This window comes from Mobula birostris, chromosome 1 (genome assembly GCF_030028105.1).
Source record: "Mobula birostris isolate sMobBir1 chromosome 1, sMobBir1.hap1, whole genome shotgun sequence".
NCBI lineage: Eukaryota > Metazoa > Chordata > Chondrichthyes > Myliobatiformes > Myliobatidae > Mobula > Mobula birostris.
The window spans coordinates 226,033,615-226,060,131 of NC_092370.1; the positions used below are offsets into that span (position 1 = coordinate 226,033,615).

At 45.7% G+C, this 26,517-nt stretch overlaps 1 protein-coding gene and 1 long non-coding RNA gene across 6 annotated transcripts in view; one reads left to right on the plus strand and one right to left on the minus strand.

Annotated features, from left to right (window-relative positions):
• Positions 1-10,683, plus strand: part of LOC140205306 (uncharacterized) — a 32,157-nt gene extending 21,474 nt beyond the window's left edge. Inside the window, exon 3 of the long non-coding RNA XR_011887818.1 lies at positions 9,293-10,683. This is a non-coding gene — a long non-coding RNA (uncharacterized lncRNA). The remainder of the gene's footprint in view (positions 1-9,292) is intronic.
• The window catches only part of dglucy (D-glutamate cyclase), a 108,750-nt gene that overhangs the window by 20,428 nt on the left and 61,805 nt on the right, over positions 1-26,517 (minus strand). For all 5 annotated transcript variants that reach the window (XM_072272815.1, XM_072272824.1, XM_072272788.1 and 2 more), the window contains 6 exons: positions 23,474-23,627; positions 14,862-15,060; positions 13,626-13,776; positions 9,954-10,076; positions 5,501-5,707; positions 1,394-1,654 (listed from right to left, as the gene is read on the minus strand). In XM_072272815.1, coding sequence (XP_072128916.1) covers positions 1,394-1,654; positions 5,501-5,707; positions 9,954-10,076; positions 13,626-13,776; positions 14,862-15,060; positions 23,474-23,627 — 1,095 coding nt within the window. The remainder of the gene's footprint in view (positions 1-1,393; positions 1,655-5,500; positions 5,708-9,953; positions 10,077-13,625; positions 13,777-14,861; positions 15,061-23,473; positions 23,628-26,517) is intronic.

Here is a 26,517-nt window from a genome sequence, read left to right on the forward strand (position 1 = left end):
GGGGACAGAGAAGATAGGTGCAAAGAGAAGGGAAACTATAAATATTGGAAACACATAAAATATTTGTCACAGTGGCTATATTATTGCAGGAACAACCAACATTTACACCACTGAGCTAAAGGCACGAGTTCAAATCCCATAAAGGCGGAAATTTAAATTCAATAATCAGTTAAACCTGGAATTAAAGTAATTAATTCTGCAGCAAACTTATCCCCCAACCCATTCATGCCTCTTTGGTTTAAGCATCAGTGTTTGTGTGTATTTCTATGTCTGATTCTCTCTCTCTCTCTCTCACTCTCTCTCTCTCTCACATACACATGCACTCTGTTTGTCTGTGTTTCTTTGTGTATATTTCTGTGTGTGTGTGTGTGTGTGTGTGTGTGTGTTTCTATGCCTTTCTGTGTGTGTGCACAGGTCTGTGTGTCCTTACACACTTGTGTGCCTTTCTCTGTGTGTATCTGTGTCTCTAAGTCCTGTCTGTGTGTCCTTCTGTGTGTCAAAGAGAGACTTTCCTTCCACGATTGCCGGTAAGGGATTTGTTTGTGAAGGGCAGATGACAATCTCTGTCACTTCATTCCTTCAGGACAATTGATAGGAATGATAACTGGAAAAAGATAGTTGATAAAGCACAGAAAAAGACTCTAAGACCATACGACAGAGGAGCAGAATTGGGCTATCAGGCCTCGAGACTGTCCATAAATCATGGCTGATTTATTTTCCCTCTCAATGTCAGTCTCCTGGCTTCTTCCCATGACCCTGATGCCATTACTAATCAAGAACCCCTGCTTTAAATATAACCATTGATTTGGCCTCCATAGCCATCTGTGATGATAATTACACAGTATTGCCACCTTCTAGCTGCAGAAATTCCTCCTCATCTCTGTTGTAAAGGGACATCCCTCTATTTTGAAACTGTGCCCTCTGGTCCTAGATTTTCTCTCCATTGGAAACATCCCCTCCCTATCCACTTTATCTAGGACTTTGAAGAAGGCTAAGACCATCCCAGACCGCTCAATGCACACACCTGTACTATTTCTTTAAAGTCAGACAAATGGGGATTAATGGAGGGATTAAAAGAGCAAAGACTATTTGATATGTACATCATCCGCAACTCTATGAAATCGTCTCCTTTTCTTTGTTCCCCACAGAAATGGGCCTTTTACCCCACCATGTCCATGCTGACCACTGTACCTCTCCATACTAATTCCATTTGCCCTTAGTAGATCCAGGACCTTCTCTGCCTTGGCGATTCAATGATCATCTGAATACTTCTTAAATGTGCAATTATATCTGTCTACTTAGGTTAGCACTCAGCGGGAATCAGTGTGTTAGAATGCGCTGATTATCATCAATCTTCACTTTCTGGCAATTTTTATAAGAGAGAACAAAGCACCTTGCTCAGCAGCCTCTTCAATGATCTTCTTCTTCATCTCTAAGGCTCTTTGATCTGTTACTATGACGACGCCCTTCTTCTGGGCCTGCAGCATGGCTGCCATGGCAATGGCTCCGGGAGGACCATCCGTCTCTTCTGGGGGTTGCTGATTAAAGTGGGTTGGAAATCCAGTGGTTATGAGCACAGACTTTGCATGAGACAACGAGAGGGAAGCTTTCAGCAGCTGGTCTTTGATGAACAAATGCTTGATCCCTCGGTCACCTGCTCAGGATAGAAAAATATGGCATCAAGTCTTGAATCCAACCTACTTCCATCCAGTTATACACATTATCAAAACAGAGCAAACATCTTTGCAATTGCAGGTTGAAAAGGGGCAGATATTATTTTAGTGTGGTTTCTGTATGGGCCCAGGTGTGTACCACAATTGTAACCACAGACAAACTATTTGCCCATTGATGCAAGCATGAAGAAGGCACGTCAGCAGCTCTACACAAAGCATAGAACATTGAGCACTACAGCAGAAACAAGGCTTTCAGCCCATCTAGTCCATGCCGAAATATTATTCTGCTCGTCCCATCGACCCACACCTGGATCATAGCCGTCCATACCCCTCCTATCCATGTACCTATTTAAATTTCTCTTAAATGTTGTAATTGAACCTGCATTCACCACTCGTGCTGTTCCAAGGTTGAAGGGAAGGAGCTGCTCTTGAGCCTGGTTGTGTGGGACTTCAGTCTTCTGTACATCCTGCCCATTTGTAGCAGTGAAGAGATGGCATGCCTCAGATGGTAGGGATTTTGATGATAGATGCTGCCTTCTTAGGTAGATTCCTACCCATTCTTAGTTAGAAACAAAACTTCCATTGCCATCTTTTGTGACACTAATCTTTCTATTGCAGCTGTCTGCTCTGACCTCCCCCATAAACTGATGAATCTGAGCTATCCGTGCCCATATTTTTTCCTGTAATGCACAAAATTAAGTGTCCACCATTGGCAGGCAACCCTTCAGATACCAAACTCCTGAACTTTGGAAATCATTCATTTATTTATCATAGGTACATTAAAACATACTATGAAACTCATCATTTGTGTTAATAACCAACCGAACCTAAGCAGGTGCAGGGGGCAGCCCACAAGTGTCACCACACATTCTGACACTGACATAGCATGCCAGAACAAAATTCCATAAACCTGTCTTGTTCTTCAAGATGCCCTTTAAAATCTATCTCATCCTTAATTTTTTTTCTGGTGATTTTGTACAAAATTTGGATTGATTGTGATCTTTGAAATGTTTTATCAAAGGTTAAGGGTCTACAGAACTGCAGATGTTGTGTGGGTGTGTCAGTCTACTGTGGGTGGGAGTTGTGTGAAGCTCCTGAAGGTCTGGTGAAGGTGGACTAGCCGTGGAGTTATGAAATCCATCTGCATTTGGGGGGTGGATGAGGAAGTGGATGAGGAAGAGGGTGAGGCAAAATTGGCAGAAGAAGCATAAAAGAGACAAAGATTAGCTTGGTTTTACATTGAAACATACAGTGAAATATGTCAATTGCACCAAATCAAATCAGCAAGGATTGTGCTGGGGGCAACCTGGAAGTGTCACCATGCTTTGGGCGCCAACATAGCAAGTCTACAACTTAGTAACGCTAACCTTAGCCATGTATCTCCAGAAGAACCGGAACACCCGGAGGAAACCCATGCAGTTGTGGTGAGAACACACAAACTCTTTACAGCGAGTGGAGGAAATTGAACACCACCTATCAGCGATCGTTGCCACCGTAAAGCGATTGTGCTAACCGCTATGCATTGGGCTAGGAGCGTAAGAATTACCTATACCATGACTATTAAGTGAAATGTAGAATGGCCAAGCTGAAGGTGGGAATCGGGAGTCAGTAGACAGAATCTCTGACCCTCTGACCTCAATTTCATCAGTACAATGGTGGGGCTGGGGAGGGTGCCGAGGAGGCTGGGTTGGATACCATCAAAGAAGCTGGACAGATACAAAATCCTGACATAAATCGTTTGTGCAAGATGGCACTGAGCTGCTACCTCCATTGAGTCAAGCCTCAGACTTGGCTGTTTCTGTTTTATTAGGTTTGTAGGGATGCTTTTAGGGACAGAGAGGGAAGTTAGGGGTCAGGTTAGGGTTTAGATTAGATTAGATTATGAGGACACTCAGTCCTCGTTTATTGTCATTTAGAAATGCATGCATTAAAAAATGATACAATGCTCCTCCAGAATGATATCACAAGAATCACAGGACAGACCAAGACTAAAACTGACAAAACCACATAATTATAACATATAGTTACAACAGTGCAAAGCAATACCGTAATTTGATAACGAGCAGACCATGGGCACGGGAAAAAAAAATCTCAAAATCCCGATAGCCTCATCATCTCACGCAGACAGTAGAAGGGAGAAACTCTCCCTGCCATGAATCTCCAAGCGCCACAAACTTGCCGATGCAGCACCATTGGAAGTACCCGACCGCAGCAGACCCTGAGTCCGTCTGAAAACTTCGAGCCTCCGACCAGCCCTTCGACACCGAGCACCATCTCTGCTGAGCACTTCGACCCCGCCCCGGCCGCCGAGCAACAAGCAAAGCCGAGGACTCGAGGCCTTCCCCTCCGGAGATTTCGGACCACACAGTAGCAGCAGCAGCGAAGCAGGCATTTCAGTAGGGAAGTAAGGATAGTGATGTGGGAAAATTAGGGATCAGGCCAGAGTCGAAGTCTCTAATCCATGTTCAAAGGCCAGAGACAATGACGTGGGACATCTGTGGCTGGACATCAGATATCAGGCCGGCAGAAAGTGGACAAGGCTCCAGGTCAACAGGATGACAGCGGGTCCTGGAGGAGTTCTGTGGATGCAGGAGAAACGAGTTCCAATGACCCCCTGGATTGACAAATTGGTAAGATCTGAGATTAAGGCCTAGTGTCACAGTCCTGTTATCGGTGAGTCCCAAGTTTGAGGCCGGTGTTCAGTGATTGGTGCGTCCTGGAATCAATGCCAAGGACAGTGGCCCGAGGGTTGAATTGCAAAGCCAGAAGTCGAGGCCCATTGGCTGGAGCCAAGTCTGCAAATCTCTGTGAGTCCGCAGAGGAAGTCGAAGTGTCATGTCCACAGGCCCAAGTCCAAGTCCACTGGAGGCTGTAGGGCTGTCCTGGCAGTTAAAGGACCGTATATGTGGAGGAAAGAACAGAACTCACTTTTATGGTTTGCTGTGCTCTGAGTTGTACTTACGAGCCCTGTGTGTATGCCATGATGCCACTGGAATGTGTGGCATCACTTGAGGGATGCCCCCAGCAGATGGTTAACACAAATGATACATTTCCCTTTATGTTTCAATATACATGTGATAAATAAACTTGAATCTTGCATTTTGAATCTTGAATAAGTGCAGCGTTAACCCCTAACAAGGGCCAGTGATTTCACCCTCCTTAGTCACCTGGGTTGGAGGTACATGCAAGACCAGAAATCATGGCCCTAAGGTCAAACCTGGGATTGGTAAGGCCTGTGACTGGTAAGATCTGGGACTGGTAAGATCTGGGATTGGCAAAGCCTGGGATTGGCAAGGCCTAGGATTGGCAAGGCCTGGGATTGGCAAGGCCTGGGACTGGTAAGACCTGGGATTGGTAAGACCTGTGACTGGTAAGGCCTGGGATTGGAAAGGCTTGGGATTGGTAAAACCTGGGATTGGTAAACCCTGGGATTGGTGCCTAGAAGCTGGTGAAGCTGAAGTTCGAGGCCAGATGTTTGTGCATCTGAGAGCAACGGCTAACAACTGGAGGTCAGAAGGTGCCTGGTCCTGCAGTTGGAGGCCTGTTCTTGAGTGGGTGGATGGGTGGAAAGGTGAGAAAGGGTCTTGTTTGGCTTTTTTCATCTGTGTTGTTCCACTGATGTGCTACGTGGCCGCCAGAATGTGCAGCGGCATTTGTGGGCTGCCAAAAGCACCACCTTGGGTTTTGTCGGCTGTTAATGCAAACAATGCATTTTCCTGTAGGTTTAGATGTACATTTGGTAAATAAACCTGAATCTGATTCTTGCTTGGGCTAATAACACATCTAGTCCCTGGTTGAGACACTTATGTTTATATGCTTCTAATTACCTGGGTCTTCCTGAATCAGTCTCTCCAGTGCCCTGATCTTCTCCACTGCGGAGAGCGAGGCCACGCTGTAATGGGGCGGGTTCTCAGAGATGCAGAAAACCTGAGGGGTCTCGAGACTGCTGACGCCATCACCAGTCACCAGCCTCTCACTCCTCAGGTCTGTGAGGAACATACTGCCGGGAGCATGGGTGAAAGCCAGGGGAGACTCTGAAGGGAAGAGGAATTGGACCAGTCACATCACTTAGAATAGAATCAACTTCACATTGACTTGCACAATATTTGGATAGATTGCAACAACTGTCACCAGTAAATGATGCATTAACCATCAAAGAAGACAAAAGAGGACATACACGCTGGAATCTGGAACATAAAAAAATGCTGGGAGAACTCAACAAGTCAAGCAGCATCTGTGGAGGCAAAAGATGGCATTTCAGTTAATAGTGTCATATATTTACATAGTAAGATACAGTGCAGAACAGACCCTTCTGGCTCTTCAAACAATTTCTCAATCTTGTAACTTCTCACTAATATTTGCTATATTATATACTTTGTTTTGCTTTTAAGCTGTCTTTGACTTCCCTTGTCAGTTGCAGTTGCCTTATCCTCCCTTTAGAATACTTCTTCTTTGGGATCCATCTATCCCACGCCTTCCAAATTGCTCTCAGAAACAGCAGCCATTGTTGCTCTGCCATCATCCCTGCTAGTGTACCCTTCCAATCAACTTTTTGCCAGCTCCTCGCTCATGTCTCTGTAATTCCCTTTACTTCACTGTAATATTGATACATCTGATTTCAGTTCCTTCCTCTCAAACTTCAGGGTGAATTCTATCATATTATGATCACTGCCTCCTAAAGGTTCCTCTACCTTAAGCACCCTAATCAAAGCTGATTCATTACACAAACCTCAATCCAGAATTGCCTTTTCTCTAGTGGGCTCAACCACAAGCTTCTCTAAAAATCCATCTCATAGATACTCTCCAAATTCCTCCCCTTGGTATCCAGTACCAACCTGATTTTCCCAATCCACCTGCATATTGAAATCTCCCATGACTATCAAAACATTGCCCTTTTTAACATGACTTTTCCATCTACCATTGTAATTAGTATTGCACATCCTGGCTACTATTTGCAGGCTGTATATAACTCCCACCAGGGTCTTTTTACCCTTGCAGTTTCTTAACTCTATCCACAAGGATTCTACATCTTCCGATCCTATGTCACAATCTTTCTCAGGGTTTGATTTCAAATTTTACTGATGGAGCCAACCCACCCCCTCTGCCCATCTGCCTGTCCTTTCGATACAATGTGTATCCTTGGATGTTAAACTCCCAACTATGATCTTCTTTCAGCCACAACTCAGTGATGCCCACAATGTCATATCTGCCAGTCTGTAAATGTACTACGTTAATCTGTATTCTACATGCATTCAAATATAACGCCCTCATTCCAGTATTCATCACCATTTTTGATTTTGCCATGTTACACTTTAACTCATCCCACTGACTGCAATTTCACTTTAAAGTTTGCCTATCTTTTCTCACAGTCGCACTACATACTGCATCTGAGGGCCCCATCCTCAACCCTATCAATCTGGTTCCCACCCCCCTGCCAAATTAGTTTAAACCCTCCCCAACAGCTCTAGCAAATCTTCCTGCAAGGAGTTTGATCCCCCTAAAATTCAGGTATAACTGTCCTTTTTGTACAGGTCATACATTCCCCAGGAGAGGTAGCTAAGAAGGCTTGCCTCTATCAGTCGAAGCGTTGAGTTCAAAAGTCAGGAGGTTATGTTGCAGCTTTATAAAACTCTAGTCAGGACACATCTGGAATACTACATTCAGTTCTGGTCGTCTCCATTGCAGGAAGGATGTCCACGCTTTAGAGAGGCTGCAGAAGTTTCCCAGGATGCTGCCTGGATTAGACAGCATGAACTATAATGAGAAGTTGGACAAACTTCGGTTGTTTTCTCTGGAGTGGTGGAGGCTGAGGGGACATCTGATAGAGGTTTATAAGATTATGAGAGGCATATAAAGAGTAGACAGACAATATCTTTTCCTAGGGTTGAAACGTCTACTACCTGAGGGCATGGATTAAGGTGAGGGGATGATTTCAAAGGAGATGTGAGGGACAAGATTGTTTACACAGAGAGTGTGGGTGCCTGGAATGCACTGCCCATGGTGGTGACAGATACATTAGAGGATTTTAGGAGACTTGGAGACAGGTACAGGAATGTGAGAAAAATGGAAGAATATGGACATGGTGTAGGTAGAAGAGATTAGTTTAGTTAGCCATTTGATTACTAATTTAAAAACGCAAACAAGAGGAATTCTGCAGATGCTGGAAATTCAAGCAACACACATCAAAGTTGCTGGTGAACGCAACAGGCCAAAGCAGTCCTGACGAAGGGTCTCGGCCTGAAACAACGACTGTACCTCTTCCTAGAGATGCTGCCTGACCTGCTGCATTCACCAGCAACTTTGATGTGATTACTAATTTAATTAGTTCAGCACATCATTGAGGGGCTGAATAGCCTGTTCCTGTGCTGTATTGCTCTGTGTTTTAAGAGATCCCAATGATCCAGAAATCTGAAATCCTTCCACCCCCCCAACCCCCACACACAAATTCGCAGCACACATTCAACTTCCAAATCATTCTATTCTTACCCTCACTGGCACATAGTACAGGCAGCAATCCAGACATAACTACCCTTGAGATCCTGCTTTTCAGCTTTCTATCTAACTCCCAAAATTCTCTCTTCAGGACCCCCTCCCTTTTCCTACCTCTGTTGTTGGTACCAATAGGTACCACAATTTCCAATTGTTTATCTTCCCCTTTCAGAATGCTGACGAGCCGACCCGAGGACCTGGGAGGTAACATACCATTCAGGTGTCTCTTTCACGTCCATGGAGACTCCGGCCTGCTCCTCGAACTATGGAACCCCCTGTCACTACTACTCTCCCCTTCTCCCCTCTTCCTTTCTGAGCCACAGAGCCAGACTCAGTGCCAAATACCCGGTTGCTATGGGTTTCCCCTAGTAGGCCGCCCCCCCCCCAACCCCCCCCCTCAAACAGAATCGAAAACAGTATACATTACTGAGGGGAATGACCACAAGGGTACCCTTTACTGGCTGCCTATTTCTGACAGTCACCCAGCTACCCACTTCCCCACCTCCTACAACTTAAGGGTAACTACCTCCTTGAAGCTCCTTTTAATCACCTCCTCATTCTCGTATATAAGCCAGACGTCATCCAGCTGCAGCTCCAGTTCCCTACCAGTTTATAGCTGTTTACTTTGTAAATACCAGTATATGATGGTATTTATGTATCTTATTCCATATCTGTTCTTTAACCCCTAACATGACTTCTATTTTTTTTTATTCTTTGTAATTGTTAAATGCTGTTTATTTGTTGTATGTCGCACCCCAACTAACACACCACAGCAAATTCCTCATACATGTAAATGTATATGGTGAATCCTCAATGGTGGGAAGAGGCAAGGTTCTTTTTTACACACATAGTGTGGTGGGGTGTGGAATGTGCTGCCAGGGGTGACGGTGGACATAAGCACGATAGAGGTGTTCAAGAGGTTCTTTGATAGGTACACTAATGCGCAGAAAATGGAAGGATATAGACATTGTGCAGGCAGCAGAGATTAGTTCAGTTGGCTTTTAATTACCAGTTTAGTTCGCTTGGCACAACATTGGGCCTGTTCATGTGCTGTACTATTCAACGTTCTATGCTTTCTGGGTTGAATCCTGTTATGGGATGGATTTAATTTAATTTTTTTTATATTTTAGAGATAAAGCATGATAACAGGCCTGTGCTGCCCAGTTGCACCCATGTGACCAATCTGCGACCCCTTATGTCTTTGGAATGTTGGAGGAGACGGAGCACCTGGAGGAAACTCACGAGGTCACAGGGAAAACATACAACGTCCTTACAGACAGCGGCAGAAATTGAACCGGGGTCTCCTGAATAGTAACCCGCACGCTACTGTGTTACCTGGGCAACGATGACATCACAACACCTGCAGGACGGACAACTCCAGACTCATGCCCGACCACCATAGGCTTTGGACAAAAGGGGAGATTTTCACCACAGAGAGCACTTGGTGTGTTGGTGAAGCCCCTATTTGAGCACTGTAGTTTCATCATGGACTGCCTGTTCCACAGTGGGAAGGAATTAAGTTTAGTTCATTGAAGTGTGCAATTATCAGTGGGTCCCTGTTCCACTACAGATGTAGAATGTCAAAGCATTGACCTTGACACCTGGTAGTGGAACCTAGGCTTCAGACAAGCACCCTAATCCAGTGCCATGGACCATTCAGTGTCAGAGGGACGTTCTTCCACAGAAACCCCATGAGCCTCTTGGGATGATGGATTCCATCTTGTTTTGAGTCTGGCCCATTTACTAACTTCATAGGAACTCTACATTTCTCATTGCGTTCTGCCATCTTACTTAAGCTGCTGACAGCCTCTGCTCCAGTGACCCCACAGGCCCAGAAGACGGGGACATCCCCAGGATGAGCTTCAACCACGTCCCCGAAGTCGGGCACGGACAAATCGCCAATTCCAATCAATCCTGCAAAAGAGAAATTGAACCAGTTTTAGTTCTGATGTTGAGGCTTTATTGGAGAAACATCAAAACTGACCAACAAAAAGGAAACGAATACAAGATCTTCAGCCTCAACACCTGGCTTAGCTGTTACCAGTTGGTAGAACTGCTTGGTGTGTTGGCTCTGCCAACCTTTTCCCTCAGGAAGGGGAAGATCACAGACAGACAGGTACCACATTCAGGTGAGTAACAGTAAGGCCATCTCCCTCCACAACAGATAAAATTCTGCAGATTTTGGAAATCCATACCTCATCACCTCAACATCTCACACTCCATCTGGGTGGTCTCCAGTCTGACTGAATGAGCATTAATTTCTCTCACCTCCAGTAATTTCTGGCCCCTACCCCTTCTCACATTTTCCATTCCTCATTCTGGCTCCCATCTTACCACTGACCTTCTCCTCACCTGCCCCAAAACCTTCCTCTGGCGCTCCAGTCTGTTCTTTTTCTCCAATGGTCCTCTCTCCTCTCCTATCAGAATCTTCTTCAGCTATTGACCTCTCCTAGCTTCTATCACCTCCTAGCTTCTCACTTCATTCCCCCTCCCCCACCCACCTGGTTTCGCAGATCACCTGACCTGATGAGCTCCTCCAGCATTTTGTGTTTGCTGAGTGTGTTGGTTATTGACACAAACGGTGCATCTCACCATACGTGTGATAAGCAAATCTGAACGTGAACCTGACCACTGTCTCTGCATCAGAGCCTGGCCACGCAGCTGAGAAACTGGGAAATAGCTCTCCTTGCAATGGCTGCTGGAGAAGTGGAGTCCGCTCACAAAAATGGAGACGTGTTCGAACAATAATTTAAATAATATCAAAAAAATTTGGGCAAACTGTAAGGGGCATGTCAGGTGACTGGAGCTGATGCCACATGCAAAATGCTGGAGGCCGTCAGCAGGCCAGGCAGCACCTACGGAAGGAAATGGGCAGTTGTTGTTTGGGCTGAGACCCTTCGTCAGTCCCGTCAACATTGACTGTTTACTCACTAGGGTTAGTAAGTTGTGGGCATGCTATGTTGGTGCCAGATGCATGGCGACACTTGTGGGCTGCCCCCAGCACGTTCCTCCCACTGTATTGGTCATTAACGCAAACCATGTATTTGAAGCACCTTCAATAACTCCAAAAGACTGAGGTTTGGTAAAATACTGAAAGGCTTTTATTCGCTGTACAATATGACCTCCACGACCTCCACGGTGAGTGTCTGCCCCCGGACTGAGGGGCAGGGGCAAGGCGAAACATCTTTATACAGGACTCTGTGGGAGGAGCCACAGGGGCAGTCAGCAGAGGGGCGTGTCCAGACAGTTAACCCAGTTACAACATATATATATATGATTTACCACAGTATTTCACTGTAATTCACTTTCATCCATGCCAGGTCGTCACCATACCCTCCGACCTTCCCCTCTCTGCAGTAGAACATCTTGGCCTCACCCCTGTCACTCTGCACCCACATCTCAGTGAGTTCCGCACCCACCATGACACGGAGATCTTCTTCCGCCGCCTCTGACTCCGAGCCTACCTCTTTGGCAAAGACTCTCCACCCTTTCTCCTGTCTTCAACCCGCCTCCTCTTCCTGGATACCCCGGTTCTGGTCTTCTGCCTGCTCGAGATCCATTCATTGCCAACTGCCAGTGGGACATCAACTATCTCGACCTCACCACTCCTCTCTCCAATTCCAACCTCACTCCTTCCGAACACTCTGCTCTCCACTCTCTCTGCACCAATCCTAACCTCACCATCAAACCTACAGATAAAGGGGATACTCTGGTAGTCTGGCGAACTGATCTCTATCTTGCTGAGGCCCAGCGACGACTGTCATACAACTCCTCTTATTTACCCCTCAAACAGGATCCCACTAAGAAACACCAGGTCATTGTCTCCCACACCATTACCGACCTTATTAAAATAACACACACAAAATGCTGGAGGAACTCAGCAGGCCAGGCAGCATCTATAAAAATATAGTCATGTTTTGGGCTGAGACCCTTCATCAGGACTGGAGAAAAAAAGATGAGGAGTTAGAAGGCGGGGGAGGGGAGGAAGAAACACAAGGTGAAAGGTCAAACCAGGAGTGGGGAAGGGGGTGAAGTAAGGAGCTAGGAAGTTGACTGGTGAAAGAGATACAGGGCTGGAGAAGGGGGAAATCTGATAGGAGAAGACAGAAGGCCATGGAAGAGAGAAGAGGAGGAAGAGCACTAGAGGGAGGTGATGGACAGGTAAGGTGATAAGGTGAGAGAGGGAAATGGGAATGGGGAATGGTGAAGGGGGGCATTACTGGAAGCTTGAGAAATTTATGTTTACGCCATCAGGTTGGAGGCTACCCAGGCGGAATATAAACTGTTTCTCCTCCAACCTGAGTGTGGCCTCATCGCGACAGTAAAGGTGGCCATGGACTGACATGCCGGAACGGGAATGGGAAGTGGAATTAAAATGGGTGGCCACTGGGAGATCCCGCGTTTTCTGGAGGACAAAGCGTAGATGCTTGGCGAAACAGCCTCCCAATCTGCGTCGGGTCATCTGCAGTATCTCCCATCCACTGGCACCAACCTCATAGTTCCCTCACCTCGCACTTACTGTTTCTACCTCCTACCCAAGATCCACAAACCTGCCTGTCCAGGTAGACCCATTGTCTCTGCTTGTTCCTGCCCACTGAACTCATATCTGCATACCCTGACTAAGCTTTATTCCGCCCCCCGCCCCTGTTCAGTCCCTTTCTACCTACATCCGTGACACTTCACACACACATTTGATCTTTTCAACGATTTCAAGTTCCCTGAAGGTAGGAGAATGGGGTTGAAGAAGTTAATAAATCAGCCATGATGGAACGGTGAAGCAGATTCGATGGGCTGAGGGGCTAATTCTGCTTCTATGTCTTATGGTTTTAACACAAACAAAGTATTTTTGTGTATGTGCCCCTTGGGTACATTGGTTGTTAGTATAAATAATACATTTCTCTGTATGTTTTGATGTTTCAATGTACATATGACAAATAAACTATTATCATTGAGCAAATAAATTGAGCATTATCAAGGATGCATCTCACCCTAGCCATGAACTTTTTACTCTTCTCCCATCCGGTAGGCGCTACAGGAGCCTCCGTTCCCGCACCAGCAGGCTCAGGAAGAGCTTCTTCCCTGAGGCTGTGACACTGCTGAACCTCACATCACAGCACTAAGCAGTATTGCACCCATATTGGACTGTCTCAGTACTTTTATATTTGTGTGCTGTAGCACTTACTTTTTACTTGCAGTTATTTTGTAAATAACACTATTCTTTGCATTTCTGGTTAGGTGCTGACTGCATTTTGTTGGCTTTGTATCTGTACTCGGCACAATGACAATAAAGTTGAATCTAATCTAATCTAATCTAATCTTGTGTCTCTGGAGTTAATTCCAATCAGCCATAGTCCCACTGAAGGGCAGGAATGGGCTGAGGCACCAAATGTGCTCAGTTTACTTTGTGCCTCTGCAGAAAACTCACCCTTCCTATTCTCGATGAGAACGTTAAACTGATGTTACCTGGATGGCCAATGTGTATGGGCGCACCATGAGCGTCCACCATGCAATGGCTCACTTGTACAACCACGTCAAGCTTGTCAACAGGAATGGGTCGCATCGAGACCACCATGTTACACTGGAAGACACCGACCCTGGCACACTGGATGTTTGTCTTCAGGGAGAAAAGACAGAAAGAAGATAAAAAGCCTTTGGAAACATTAAACAAGCCACTAGCACAAGGTTTAGGTTTAGATTTAGATTTAGAGATACAGCTCCTCCCAGCCCAATGTGCCCATACCACCCAATTACACCCAAATAACCGACTAACCCGTACATCTTTGAGATGTGGGAAGAAACTGGAGCATCCAGAGGAGATTCACGCAGTCATGGATAGAAAGTACAAAACCCCTTACAGACATCAGCTGGTTGCTGGTGTTGCAACAGCATTGCACTAACTGCTATGCTACACCATACAAAATTTCAGCGCTTTTGTAAACATCAGACAGCTTTAGTTTTTAGTAAATTCTGTAAATTCTCCCCAATGTCGAAGGTGTGAAGAGCTGCATTTGTTCTCATCCATTTCAGAGCGTTAAACGGATGTTACCTGGATGGCCGCTGAGTATGGTTATGCTGTGAGCATCCTTCATGGGTGGGATGGAAAGAGGATGAGAGGTGACTTGACAGAGGGATACAAGATGAAAAGAGGCATAAATTGAGTAGATAGCCAGAGACCTTTTCCCCAGGATGGAAATGGTTAATACCAGGGTGCATAATTTTAAGGTGTAGGTATGGGGGGGGGGGGGTGTCAAAGGTTAAGTTTTTTTTACACAGAGTGGTGGGTGGGCAGAATGCCCTGCCAGGGGTGATGGTAGAGGCAATGCATTAGGGACATTTAACATACTTTTAGATAGGCACATGGATGATAGTAGGAAGAAAGGGTTAGCGTGGTCTTGTCATATATACATTGAAAAATTGGAACATATAGCGATACAGTCCGAGGATATGCTGTGTCACCATGCTTCCTGCACCAACATAACATGCCCATAATATACCAACCCTAACCTGTACGTCTTTGGAACCTGGGAGGAAACTGAAGCACCCAGAATAAACCCATGCGATCACTGAGAGAAGGTACAAACACCTTGTGGGAATTGAACCCCACTTGCTGGCACTGTAAATTGCTGCACTCAGTGATGGAGAAACATTATCGGTGAACATAATGGGACAACTTGTGCAGACTGTTGTATAATGTCCTACCCTGTACATGCTGACGCTGCATCCTTGTTCAACATTCCGGATTGGAACGCCGGCCTCGAGCACTGCACTCTCAAAGGAATAGCTGCATCCCACGTAAAAGGTGACCATATCCTTTAGCTGCTCAGTGTATTGCATGAGGTTCTTCAGATAACCAGTGAAGATTCCATTCTCATACTTCCTGTATCGTAGACAATCAGTCCTGATGCAAATCACATTTAAGTTTGTTAATATCCAGAACAATAGGAACAACTTCTTCCCCTCTCCCAGCAGATTTCTGAACGGTCACGAACACCGCCTCACAATCTTTTTGCACCGATTATAATTATTGAAAGTTGTTTTTTTTTGCTTGCATGTCTCGCCAACACACCACAGCAAATTCTCAACACACATCAAGTTGGTCCTTGATTCTCGATTCTCATTTTTTTGTATATTTCTTGCAATTTATAGTATATTGCACTGTACTGTTGTCATAAAACACCAAATGTCAAGTTACATGTCAGTGTTAATAAACTAGATTCTAATTCAATTAGAACCATTACACAATTTACATTGACCACGGTGGGCATACTGCTTTAACCCAGATTTACCAATGAGCTCCTGAATCTTTTAGCATACAGTGATAGAGACATTCAGCCCCTCTGATCCCTACTAACCAAGATTCCCATCCACGATATTTCCTATCCATGACCCTTTTAAATGTCAAATACCTCTCGCAAACACTTCTTCTGGCCTCTCGTTCCACATACTGACCACCCTCTGAATGAAAAAGTTGCCCTTCTCACCATAAACCTCTGTCCTCCCTGGGAATAGTGCTGTGTGCATTCAACCCACAGGACAAGGACAATTCATCATCTTCAGATGTACCAGGAGACCCAAAGGTAGCTCATGTTGTTCTCAGACTGAAAAAGTTGGCAGGGGGAAGCCAGGAAACTCTTGGCTGCTGATTCTTGCCACAGTAGTAGGAAAACTATCAGTAAAAAGATCTAAGGGATAGGATTTGTGCAAGTGATAGAGTGGCTTAAGAAACTCTGAGATAGGCACATGTATAAAAGAAAACTGGAGGGCTATGTGGGAGGGAAGGGTTAGGTTGGCCTTAGAGTAGGTTAAAAGGTCAGCACAACATCATGGGCTGAAAGGCCTGCTTTGGCTGTAATGTTCTATGTTCTATTAGGGGTGTCAAGATGATCTTGTTCATAGGAATCCTGCCTCACAAACTTGATTGTGTTGTTTGCCAAGGTTAGTAAGAAAATTGATGAGGGCAAGCTGGGTGAGGTGGTATATACAGATATTTGCAAGGCTTTCGACAAGGTTGCATAACATTAGGTAACATGTGATTCAAGGCATATAGGCAAATAGGATCCAAAATTGTCTAGGTGACGGGAGGCTGAGTGCTGTGGTCGAGGGTTGGCAGGACGTGGTGCTGGAGGGTTGGCAGAACGTGGTGCTGGAGGGTTGGCAGAACGTGGTGCTGGAGGGTTGGCAGAACGTGATGCTGGAGGGTTGCTTGTATCCAGCGGTGGATCACAGGGATCAGTCTGGCACCTTTGTTGTTTGTCAAATATATGAATGACCAGAATGGGATTAATTAAGTTTGCTGATGACATGAAGATTGGTAAACCAGTTTCAGGAACAGTTACTACCTTACAACCATCAGGCTCCTGAGCTGGTGTGGATAACTTCTCTCACCACAACTCTGAACTGATTCCACAAATAATGGACTCACTTTCAAGGACTCTACAATTCATGTTCTCAGAACTTTTTGTTTATTAATTTATATATCTGTCTGCAGTATCTATCTATCCAGTTGTTGGTTTGTTTATTTATTTATTATTTTAAAATTTGCAGTTTATCTGCTTTTGCACATTGGTTATTTGTTAGTCTCTGCTTGTGTGGACTTTGACATTGATTGTATTGTATTCCCTTGTTCCACTGCAAATGCCTGCAAAAACAATGAATCTCAAGCTAGTATATATGTACTTTGATTATAAATTTACTTTGAACTTTAATTGCTCGAGTTGTAGATAGCAAAGATGGATAACCATAAGATTCCAAGTCATAGGAGCAGAATTAGGCTATTTGGCCCTTCAAATCTGCTTCGCTATTCAATCATGACTGATTTATGTTCCTTTTAACCCCTTTCTCCTGCCTTCTTCCCGTAATCTTTGACACCCTTACTAATCAAGAATCTATCAATATACCCAATGCCTTGACCTCCACACTGTCTGTGACACTGAATTCACCACCCTCTGGATAAAGAAGCTCCTCATCTGCTGTGTCTAAGGATACAGATGCACTTAGATCAGTTGGAAAACTGGACGGTGCAGTGGCAGATGGAATTTAATCCATACAAGAGTAAGATGATGTATTTTGGGTCTTCTAAGACTGGTTGAACCTCAGGTGGGTAGTGCCACTTTGATTTTTCCTGCTCACTTCTTTGCCCTGGACACACACATGTCCTGCAGTGATGACAGACTGCAGCCAATGGTCTTCTCTGCTGACCTGATAGCTCGCTGTAGTTCTCGTACATTGTGAGAGGATGCAGCACCAAACCAGACAGTAATGGGTGATTTCTTCGTGCATTTAACCCCCAAGTGCACCATCTCAAATTTGTCCGGATCAAACTCCATTTTCCAAATCTCCACCCAAGTTTCAAACAGATCTAAATCTTGCTGTATCCCTTGACAGTCTTCCGCACTGTCTGCAATTCTTCCTCACTGTCTGCAATTCTGTCCACTGTCTGCAATTCTGTCAACTGGGCTATTCCTAATGCTAGCTTTTTCTCTAACAGACACAAGGCTTCTCCTTGTCATATTAACTGGCTTGCAACATTACAAATGTCACTTGCTTCAGTGGAAAGGTCCAGCCAAGTGTTTAACCTCTCTTCTGTTCTTTCCCTGTCTCTCTCTCTCTCTCTCTGCCGCTAATTTGCTTGTTTCACATATCATATCCCATTAGCGCCTTCTTGGCAGACTTGGTGTTATTGTCCTGGTCCCATTTATCTATCTGCTTCAAATATAATGCCACAATCTTAATTAATCCCCTGTCTTTCACTGTCTGTGAGTTTTAAACATACCCATATCTCAACGAGTTCTTTGCTATCAGTATCAGATTTTGACTTAACAGACAACCTTCTCGACTACAGCCATCAGAAGGTTTTCAGCAACCTTGATGGGAGAGAAGTATTGGAACTTTTTCATGATTCACATTCAATTGATGCTGAAATAGAGTCACAGAACAATACAGCATAGAAACAGGGTCTCCAACCCATCTAGTCCATGCCAAACCGTTATTCTGCTCAGTCCCATCAATCTGCACCCGGACCACAGCCCTAAATACCCTTCCCATCCCCGTACTTAATCAAATTACTCTTAAATGTTGAGATCGAAACCTAATCTACCACTTCCATGGGCAGCTCGTTCCACAGTCACACCAACCTATGAGTGAAGAGGTTCCCCTTAATATTTCACCTTTCACCCTTAACTTATGACCTCTTGTTCTAATCTCACGCAACCCCAGTGGAAAAAGCCTGCTTGTATTTTCCCTATCCGTAACCCTCATAATTCTATAGCTCTATGAAATCTCTCTCTTTCTCCTATGCTCCTGAGAATAACTAACCTATTCAACCTTTCCCTTTAACTCAGGTCCTCAAGTCCTGCAACATCCTTGTAAATATTAGTTATTTATTTTATATATTTAGCAATACAGTGTGGAGTAGGGCCTTCTGGCCTTTCGAGCAACACCATCTCAGCAGCCCCACAAACCCGACCTAATCACGGGCCAATTTACACTGACCAGTTAACCTACCCGGTATGTCCTTGGACTGTGGGAGGAAACTGGAGCGCCTGGTGAAAACCCACACGTTCCATGGGAACAGACACTCCTTACAGAACGGTGCTGTAATTGAACTCCAAAGTCCGGAACATTCCAGGTTGTAATAGCACTGTGCTAACCATTTCAGGCTGAGACAGAGATCAGGACTGGAGAGGGCAAAAGCCAGAATAAGAAGGTAGGGGGAGGGAAAGGGGTACACGCTGGCAGGCCATGGGTGAGACCAGGTGAGGGGAAAGGTGGGGGAGCAGGAGGAGATGAGAAAATCTGCAGATGCTGGAAGTCCAAGCAACACTCACAAAATGCTGGAGGAACTCAGGAAGCCGGGCAGCATCTATGGAAAACAGTGCAGGTGACGTTTTGGGCCGAGACGCTTCATCAGGACCTGATGAAGGGTCCTAGCCCGAAATGGCGACAATTTACTTCTGATGAAGGGTCTTGGCACAAAACGTTGACTGCACTCTTTTCTCTAGATGCTGCCTGGCTTGCTGAATTCCTCCAGCATTTTGTGTGTGTTGCAGGTGATAGGTGAGACCAGGTGAGGGGGGGAAGGTAGGTGGGTGGGCAAAGGGGGATGAGATTGGAAGCTGGGAGATGATAGGTGGAAAATTTCTCTGTACTCTTTCAAGCTTATTGATATATTGATCAGAACTGCACACAATACTCCAAGTTAAGCCTCACTAACATGAGTCAGTTGATATGTTAACTTCAGCTATGAAGCTGTTAGACCTTATCCTATAATCAAATGTATATTAACTATCAAATGTAATTTAAAACGATTAGTGATTGGATCCAATGTCCAACAAGATTAAACATTAACCTAAGGGTTAGAGATTATTGTTTCAGCATTATATTTTTCCCTTTGCAACACATGCAAAGTGCTGGAGGAACTCAGCAGGTCAGGCAGCAGCGATGGTGGGTAAGAAACAGACAGTTCATCACCTCGTCAGGTCTCAACCTAAAAAGTTGACTCTTTATTCCCCTCTATCAATGCTGCCTGACCCCCAGCATTTTATGTGTGTTGCTCTGGATTTCCAGCATCTGCAGAATCTCTTGTATTGATAATTTTTCTCCTTTGTTAGGTACCTTCCCATCCCTTAAGACTGAAAGGTCGTAGCTCAGATAAACTTCACCAATATCTGATAATGGTTCTATTACCCAGGCTGACCTCAAGATGATTTCATAAGCTCTAGTATTCTGGCTCACTCTGAGTTGGAACAGCAAGTGATGCAATTTTCAGCCCGGTGCCACAACAACACCTTCTTTAGGGCAGAAAGGGAGGGTAATATACAGTAAATGTTGGCCATGCCAGTGATGCTGAACTCTCAGGTAAGAAAATAAGAAAGTACCTGATAATGTCAATGTACCAATCATGAGGTAGGACCCTCACCGAGAGGACTACAGGTGAAAAGAGTCAAAACTGAGACCCAATTTAATCTCCTGATAAAGAATGCATTCAGCCATATACTGTACTGTTTCATGCATTCCTTCGATACGCTAGCTTTGTTTTATATAACATTGAGGAGGTTCGGGGTGTTACCAAAGTGTTTTGCAAATTTCTACAGCTATGCGGTGGAAAGCATTCTGACTGGTTGCAACACCATCTGGGCCCTTGTGTCTCCCCCTGCAACTGGATCCTCACCAGGAGACAACACAGGTGCACCTCAAGGTTGCGTGCTTAGTACACTGCCCTACACTCTACACCCATGATTATGTGGCTAATCACGGCTCAAACATCATCTATAAATCTGCCGATGACACAATTGGCAGAATTTCAAATGGTGATAAGGAGGTGTCCAGGAGCAAGATAGATCAGCTGTCTGAGTGGTGTCATAGCAACAACCTTGCTCTCAGTGTCAGTAAGACCAAGGAATTGATGGTGGACTTCAGGAAGGCAAAGTCGAGGGAACACACACCAGTCCTCATTGAGGGATAAGGAGTGGAAAGGATGAGCAGTCTCAGGTTCCTGGGTGTCAACATCTCCGAGGGTCTATCCTGGGCCCAATATATTGATGCAATTACAAAGAAGGCATGACAGTGGCGATATTTCATTGGAACTTTGAGAAGAGTTGGTATGTCACCAAAGATACTTGAAAATTTCTAAAGATGTGCTGTGGAGAGAATGCTAACTGGTTGTATCACTGGCTGGTATGGAGAGGCCACTGCATAGAATCGCAAAAAGCTACAGAAAATGATACCCAGACAGCTTCATCATGGGCACTGGCCTCCCCAGCACCAAGACTCCTTCAAAAGGCAGTGCCTCAGAAAGGCGGCATCCATCATTAAGGACCCCAATCACTCATGACATGCCCTCTTCTCTAAGCTACCATCCAGGAGAAGGCACAGCAGCCTGAAAACACAGTCAATGTTTCAGGAAAAACACCTTCCCCTCCGCCGTCAGATCTCTGAATGGACAATGAAATATGAACACTACCTCAGTATTTTGTCTCTCCTTTTGCATTACTTTGAAAATACCCCATCTCACCTTAATTGCATGCTGTCTGATATGAGACATTTCAACCCTGGGAAAAAGATACAGTCTGTCTTTGTATGCCTCTCATAATCTTATAAACCTCTATCAGATCTCCCCTCAGTTCCACCGCTCCAGAGAAAACAAACAAAGTTTGTCCAACCTCTCATTATAGCACATGCCCTTTAGACCAGGTGCATCCTGGTAAACCACTTCTGCACCCTTCCAAATCCTCGACACCCTTCTTTCAATGGGGTGACCAGAGCCGTACGCCATACTGCAGTTGCAGCCTAACTAGCATTTTATAAAGCTGCAACGTAACTCCCTGACTTTAAAAAAAGAAGGGTGAAAAAACACAAGCAAGAGGGAAGAAGTGTTTACCCCTTCTCATCTGCTCATCTCCTCCCTCTGGTTCCCCTCCTCCTCCTCTTTCTCCCATGGTCCACTCTCCTGTCCTATCAGATTACTTTGTCATCAGCCCTTTACCGTTTTGCACCTGTCACCTCCCATTTTCCATTTCATCCCTCTCCCCCCCACCTATCACCTATCAGCTCGTACTTCTAACTCTCCCCCATCTCCTTCTTTGTCATCTGCTTTCACCTTTGGGCTTGTACTCCACCCCACCTTCCCCCTCACCTGGTTTCACCCATCACTTATCAGCCTGTACTTCCCTTCCCCCACCTTCCCCATCACCTGGTCTTACCTATCACCTATCAGCCTGTACTCCTTCCCTTCCCCCACCTTCTCCATCACTTGGTCTCACCTATCACCTATCAGCCTGTACTCCCTCCCTTCCCCCACCTTCTCCATCACTTGGTCTCACCTATCACCTATCAGCCTGTACTCCCTCCCTTCCCCCACCTTCTCCATCACCTGGTCTCACCTATCACCTATCAGCCTGTACTCCCTCCCTTCCCCCACCTTTCCCCTTACCTGTTTTCACCCATCACCTATCAGCCTGTACTTCCCTTCCCCCACCTTCCCCATCACCTGGTCTCACCTATCACCTATCAGCCTTCCCTTCCCCCACCTTCTCCATCACCTGGTCTCACCTATCACCTATCAGCCTATACTCCTTCTCCTCCCCCACCTTTCCCCTCACCTGGTTTCACCCATCACCTATCAGCCTGTACTCCTTCCTTCCCCCACCTTCTCCATCACCTGGTCTCACCTATCAGCCTATACTCCTTCCCTTCCCCCACCTTTCCCCTCACCTGGTTTCACCCATCACCTATCAGCCTGTACTCCTTCCCCTCCCCCACCTTCCCCATCACCTGGTCTCACCTATCACCTATCAGCCTGTACTCCTTCCCTTCCCCCACCTTTCCCCTCACCTGGTTTCACCCATCACCTATCAGCCTGTACTCCTTCCCCTCCCCCACCTTTCCCCTCACCTGGTTTCACCCATCACCTATCAGCCTGTACTCCTTCCCTTCCCCCACCTTCCCCATCACCTGGTCTCACCTATCAGCCTATACTCCTTCCCTTCCCCCACCTTTCCCCTCACCTGGTTTCACCCATCACCTATCAGCCTATACTCCTTCCCTTCCCCCACCTTCTCCATCACCTGGTCTCACCCATCACCTATCCGCCTGTACTCCTTCCCTTCCCCCACCTTCCCCATCACCTGGTCTCACCTATCACCTGCCAGCTGTACTTCCTTTCCCCCCCCCCCACCTTTCCCGTCACCTGGTCTCACCTATCACCTGCCAGCTTGTATTCCTTTCCCTCCCTCTACCTCCTTAATCTGGCTTCTGTCCTCTCCAGTCCGGAAGAAGGGTCTCGACCAGAAATGTCCACTGTCCGCTTCCCTTCAAAGATGTTGCCTGACCTCCTGAATTTCTCCAGTACCTTTGTGTGTTATTAAAGTTAAACCTGCATTTAGGCAAAATATGGCTTGAAGACAGCACAGACGATGTTGAGTACACAGTGTACTCTGTTATTAAAACAACCTGCTGGAGGAACTCAGCGGATCAAGAAACATCTGTGGGAGGAAAGGAACTGTCGACATTTCGGGTTGAAAGTCTCTGTTGCACTCTATTATATTCACCTTACCAGTGATAAATTTCCTTTTCTTTAGTCAAAAGATGATTGACAGATACAATGGTGTCATTTCTAAGTAAGAAACATTAAGAGACAGAGACACAAGAGATTCTGCCGATGCTGGAAATTTTGAGCAACGCACACAAAATGCTGGAGGAACTCAGCAGGTCAGGCAGCATCTATGGAGGGAAACGGACAATCGATGTTTCAGGCTGAGACCTTTCATCAGGACTTCATTAAGAAATGGCACACGTATTGCAAAGGTTTGTACCTTATGTCTGAATTGGAGCTGAGAGGTGGAGCTCCCCATTCACCAGGCTTGCTCCTGTACAGCAAGGGCAATGGTCCACTATTTGCCAAGCAGAACTTCTCAAAGTCATTGGCAAACTTCTTGTTCACTATCACAATGTTGGCTTGCTTGTAACCTTTTGAGATAAAAACACAAAGAAGAATAATTATCTTGGGGTCTGCATGGCAGGTTGGTTGAAAAGGTTAAGGCACAAAGCAATCTGGCAAATAGGATCAAAGTTCAAAGTTCATTGTATTTAAAATATATATACATTAGACAACCCTGAAATTTATGTCCCTACAGGCAAACCCTAAACAAAGAAACCCAATAGAATCCATTTTGAAAAGATCATCAAACACCCAATATGCAGAGAAGAAAAAACAAATTGTGCAAACAGAAGTAAGCAAACTGCTTTCAGACGAAAGTGAGTCCGTAGGTACGAAGCCTGGAGCAGCCGGCGCAGGCCACAGCCCCAGCCTCAGTTGAGTAAACATTGTGGAGCAGTGAGCAGAACCGGCCGGACCCTCACCTCTGGCCCCGACATCCTGCCTTTTCAATCTGGCGTGGCGATTAAATTGTCCAAACGTCCGGCTGATCCTCGCCTTAGGATGTGGGCCCTGTCATTTTGATATACTCTAGAGCCTTGCTTGCCTTCACCTGCCCCGACTTTGCCTCGCCTCAATTTCGCCTTGCACCCGCTTACTTCGACCCTTGACTCAGTCTCCACTTCACTCGCTTTGACCCTCAACTCTTTCTCACCTCCGCCCACCTCTCCAATGTTTGCAGTGATCGTTTACCATCATTTTACTAGAAGAAGTGTTATTAATAAGGTATTTAGTAGTTTTCTTTGTTTTTGTTTGCCACCAATTAGTAGTTGCCGGGCTTCAGCAGAGCCATCTTAAACTGGAATGAAGAGGATCAAAAGTTTATCTTGCTGTTAGGAGTTAGAGGGCTGCAGTGAAATGATGATTTTTTTTCTCTCCGATTGGAAGTCTGTGATCTATCGAATATTGAAAGGCCTAGATAGATTGGACATGGAGAGGATGTTTTGTATAGTGGGGGAGTCTAGGACCAGAGGCCACAGCCTCAGAATACGAAAATGTCCCTTTAGAACAGAGATGAGGAGGAATTCCTTTAGCTAGAAGGTGGTAAATCTGTGGAAGTCATTGTGGAGAGCAAATCACTGGGTATATTTAAAGCAGAGGTTGAAAGGTTCTTAATTAGAAAGGGTATCAAGGTTATGGAAAGAAGCCAAGAGAACGGGATTGAGAAGCAAATTAAATCAGCCATGACTGAATGGCGGAGCAGACTCGATGGGCTGAATGGCCTAATTCTGCTCCAATGCCTTATAGTCTGTGACTGATGGTGTGTTGGGATCTTTGCTGTCTGACAAATACTGTATATTAACAGCTTTGATGTGAGCATAGGAGATATAATTAGCAAGCTTGGAGATGATGCAGAAGTTGGACATAGTTGGCCTAAGGATCTGTTTCTCTGCTGTATAACTGTATGAATTTCAACTTTGCAGGTCTCTGAGTGGATTATAAGACCATACGGCCATGAGATATATGAACAGAATTGGGCCATTTAGCCCATCAAATCTGCTCCACCATTTCATCATGACAGATCCATTTCCCTCTCAACCCCATTCTTCTGCCTCCTCGCCATTAAACCTTTCACACCCTGACTAATCTGGAATCTATCAACCTCTGCCTTAAATATACCCAATGACTTGGCCTCCTTAGCAGCCCGTGGCGATGAATTCCACAGATTCGCCACCCTCTGGATAAAGAAATACCTCCTCATTTCCATTCTAAAAGGATGTCCCTCTATTATGAGGCTGTGCCCCCAGTCCTGGACTCCCCCACCATAAGAAAAATGCTCTCTGCATCCACTCTATCCAGGCCTTTCAAAATTGGATATGGTTCAATGAGGGCACACCTCATTCTTCTGTATTCCAGTGAGTAGAGGCACAGAGCCATTAATTACTCTTCATATGATAAGCCTTTCTGCGTCTCGGCCTGGAAAGGGTCACAACTGTGTGGAAAACATCATGTGTGGTCCCACTACACAAGAAGAGCCAACTGAAATTTAAAAGTCTAATGGCTTGTAGAAAGAAGCTGTCCCGTAGCCTGTTGGTCCTGGCTTTAGAGCTGTGGTAGCGTTTGCCAGACGGAAGCAGCTGAAACAGTGTATGGCCGGGATGACTGGTGTCCCCAATGATCTTCCAGGCCTTCTTTCTGTGCCTGCTGCTGTAAGTGTTCTCAGTGGAGTTCAGTTCTCATCCCAGACGCACTGGGCTGTCCGTACCACTCTCTGCATTGCCCAGTGATTAAGGTTGGTGCAGTTCCTGTACCAGGCAGTGATACAGCCAGTCAGTATGCCTCAATGGCGCCCCTGTAGAAGGTCTTGAGGATTTGGGGGCCATGCTGAACTTCTGCAGTTGCCTGAGGTGGAAGGGGACGCTGCTGTGCTATTTTTTTCCACAAAGCTGGTGTGTACAGTCCAGGTGAGATCATCGGTGATGTGTATACTCAGGAACTTGAAACTACTCACCCTCTCAACTGCAGACCCGTTGATGTTGATCGGGCAGAGCCTGTCTCTGTTCCTCTTTTGTTTTTTGGACATTGAGGGAGAGATTGTTATCCTGGTACCACTGTGTCAGGGTGTCAACCTCTCCTCTGTAGGCTGTCTCATTACCGTAGAAATAAGGCTGATCAAAGTCGTGTCATCTGGAGCTGTGTGTGGCAGTATAGTCGTGGGTGTAGAGGGAGTAGAGAAGGAGACTCAGGACACAACCCTGGGGGGCACCTGTGTTGAGGGTCAGAGGGGCAGAGGTGAGGGAGCTCATCTTTACCATATGTCGGCGATCAATAGGAAGTCTAGGGTCCAGCTGCACAATGTGGGGTGCAGGCCGAGGTCTCTGAGCTTCCTGTCAAGTCTGGAGGGAACTATGGTGTTGAATGCTGAACTGTAGTCCAGGAACAGCATTCTAATGTATGCATCCCTCTTTCCAAGTGGGTGAG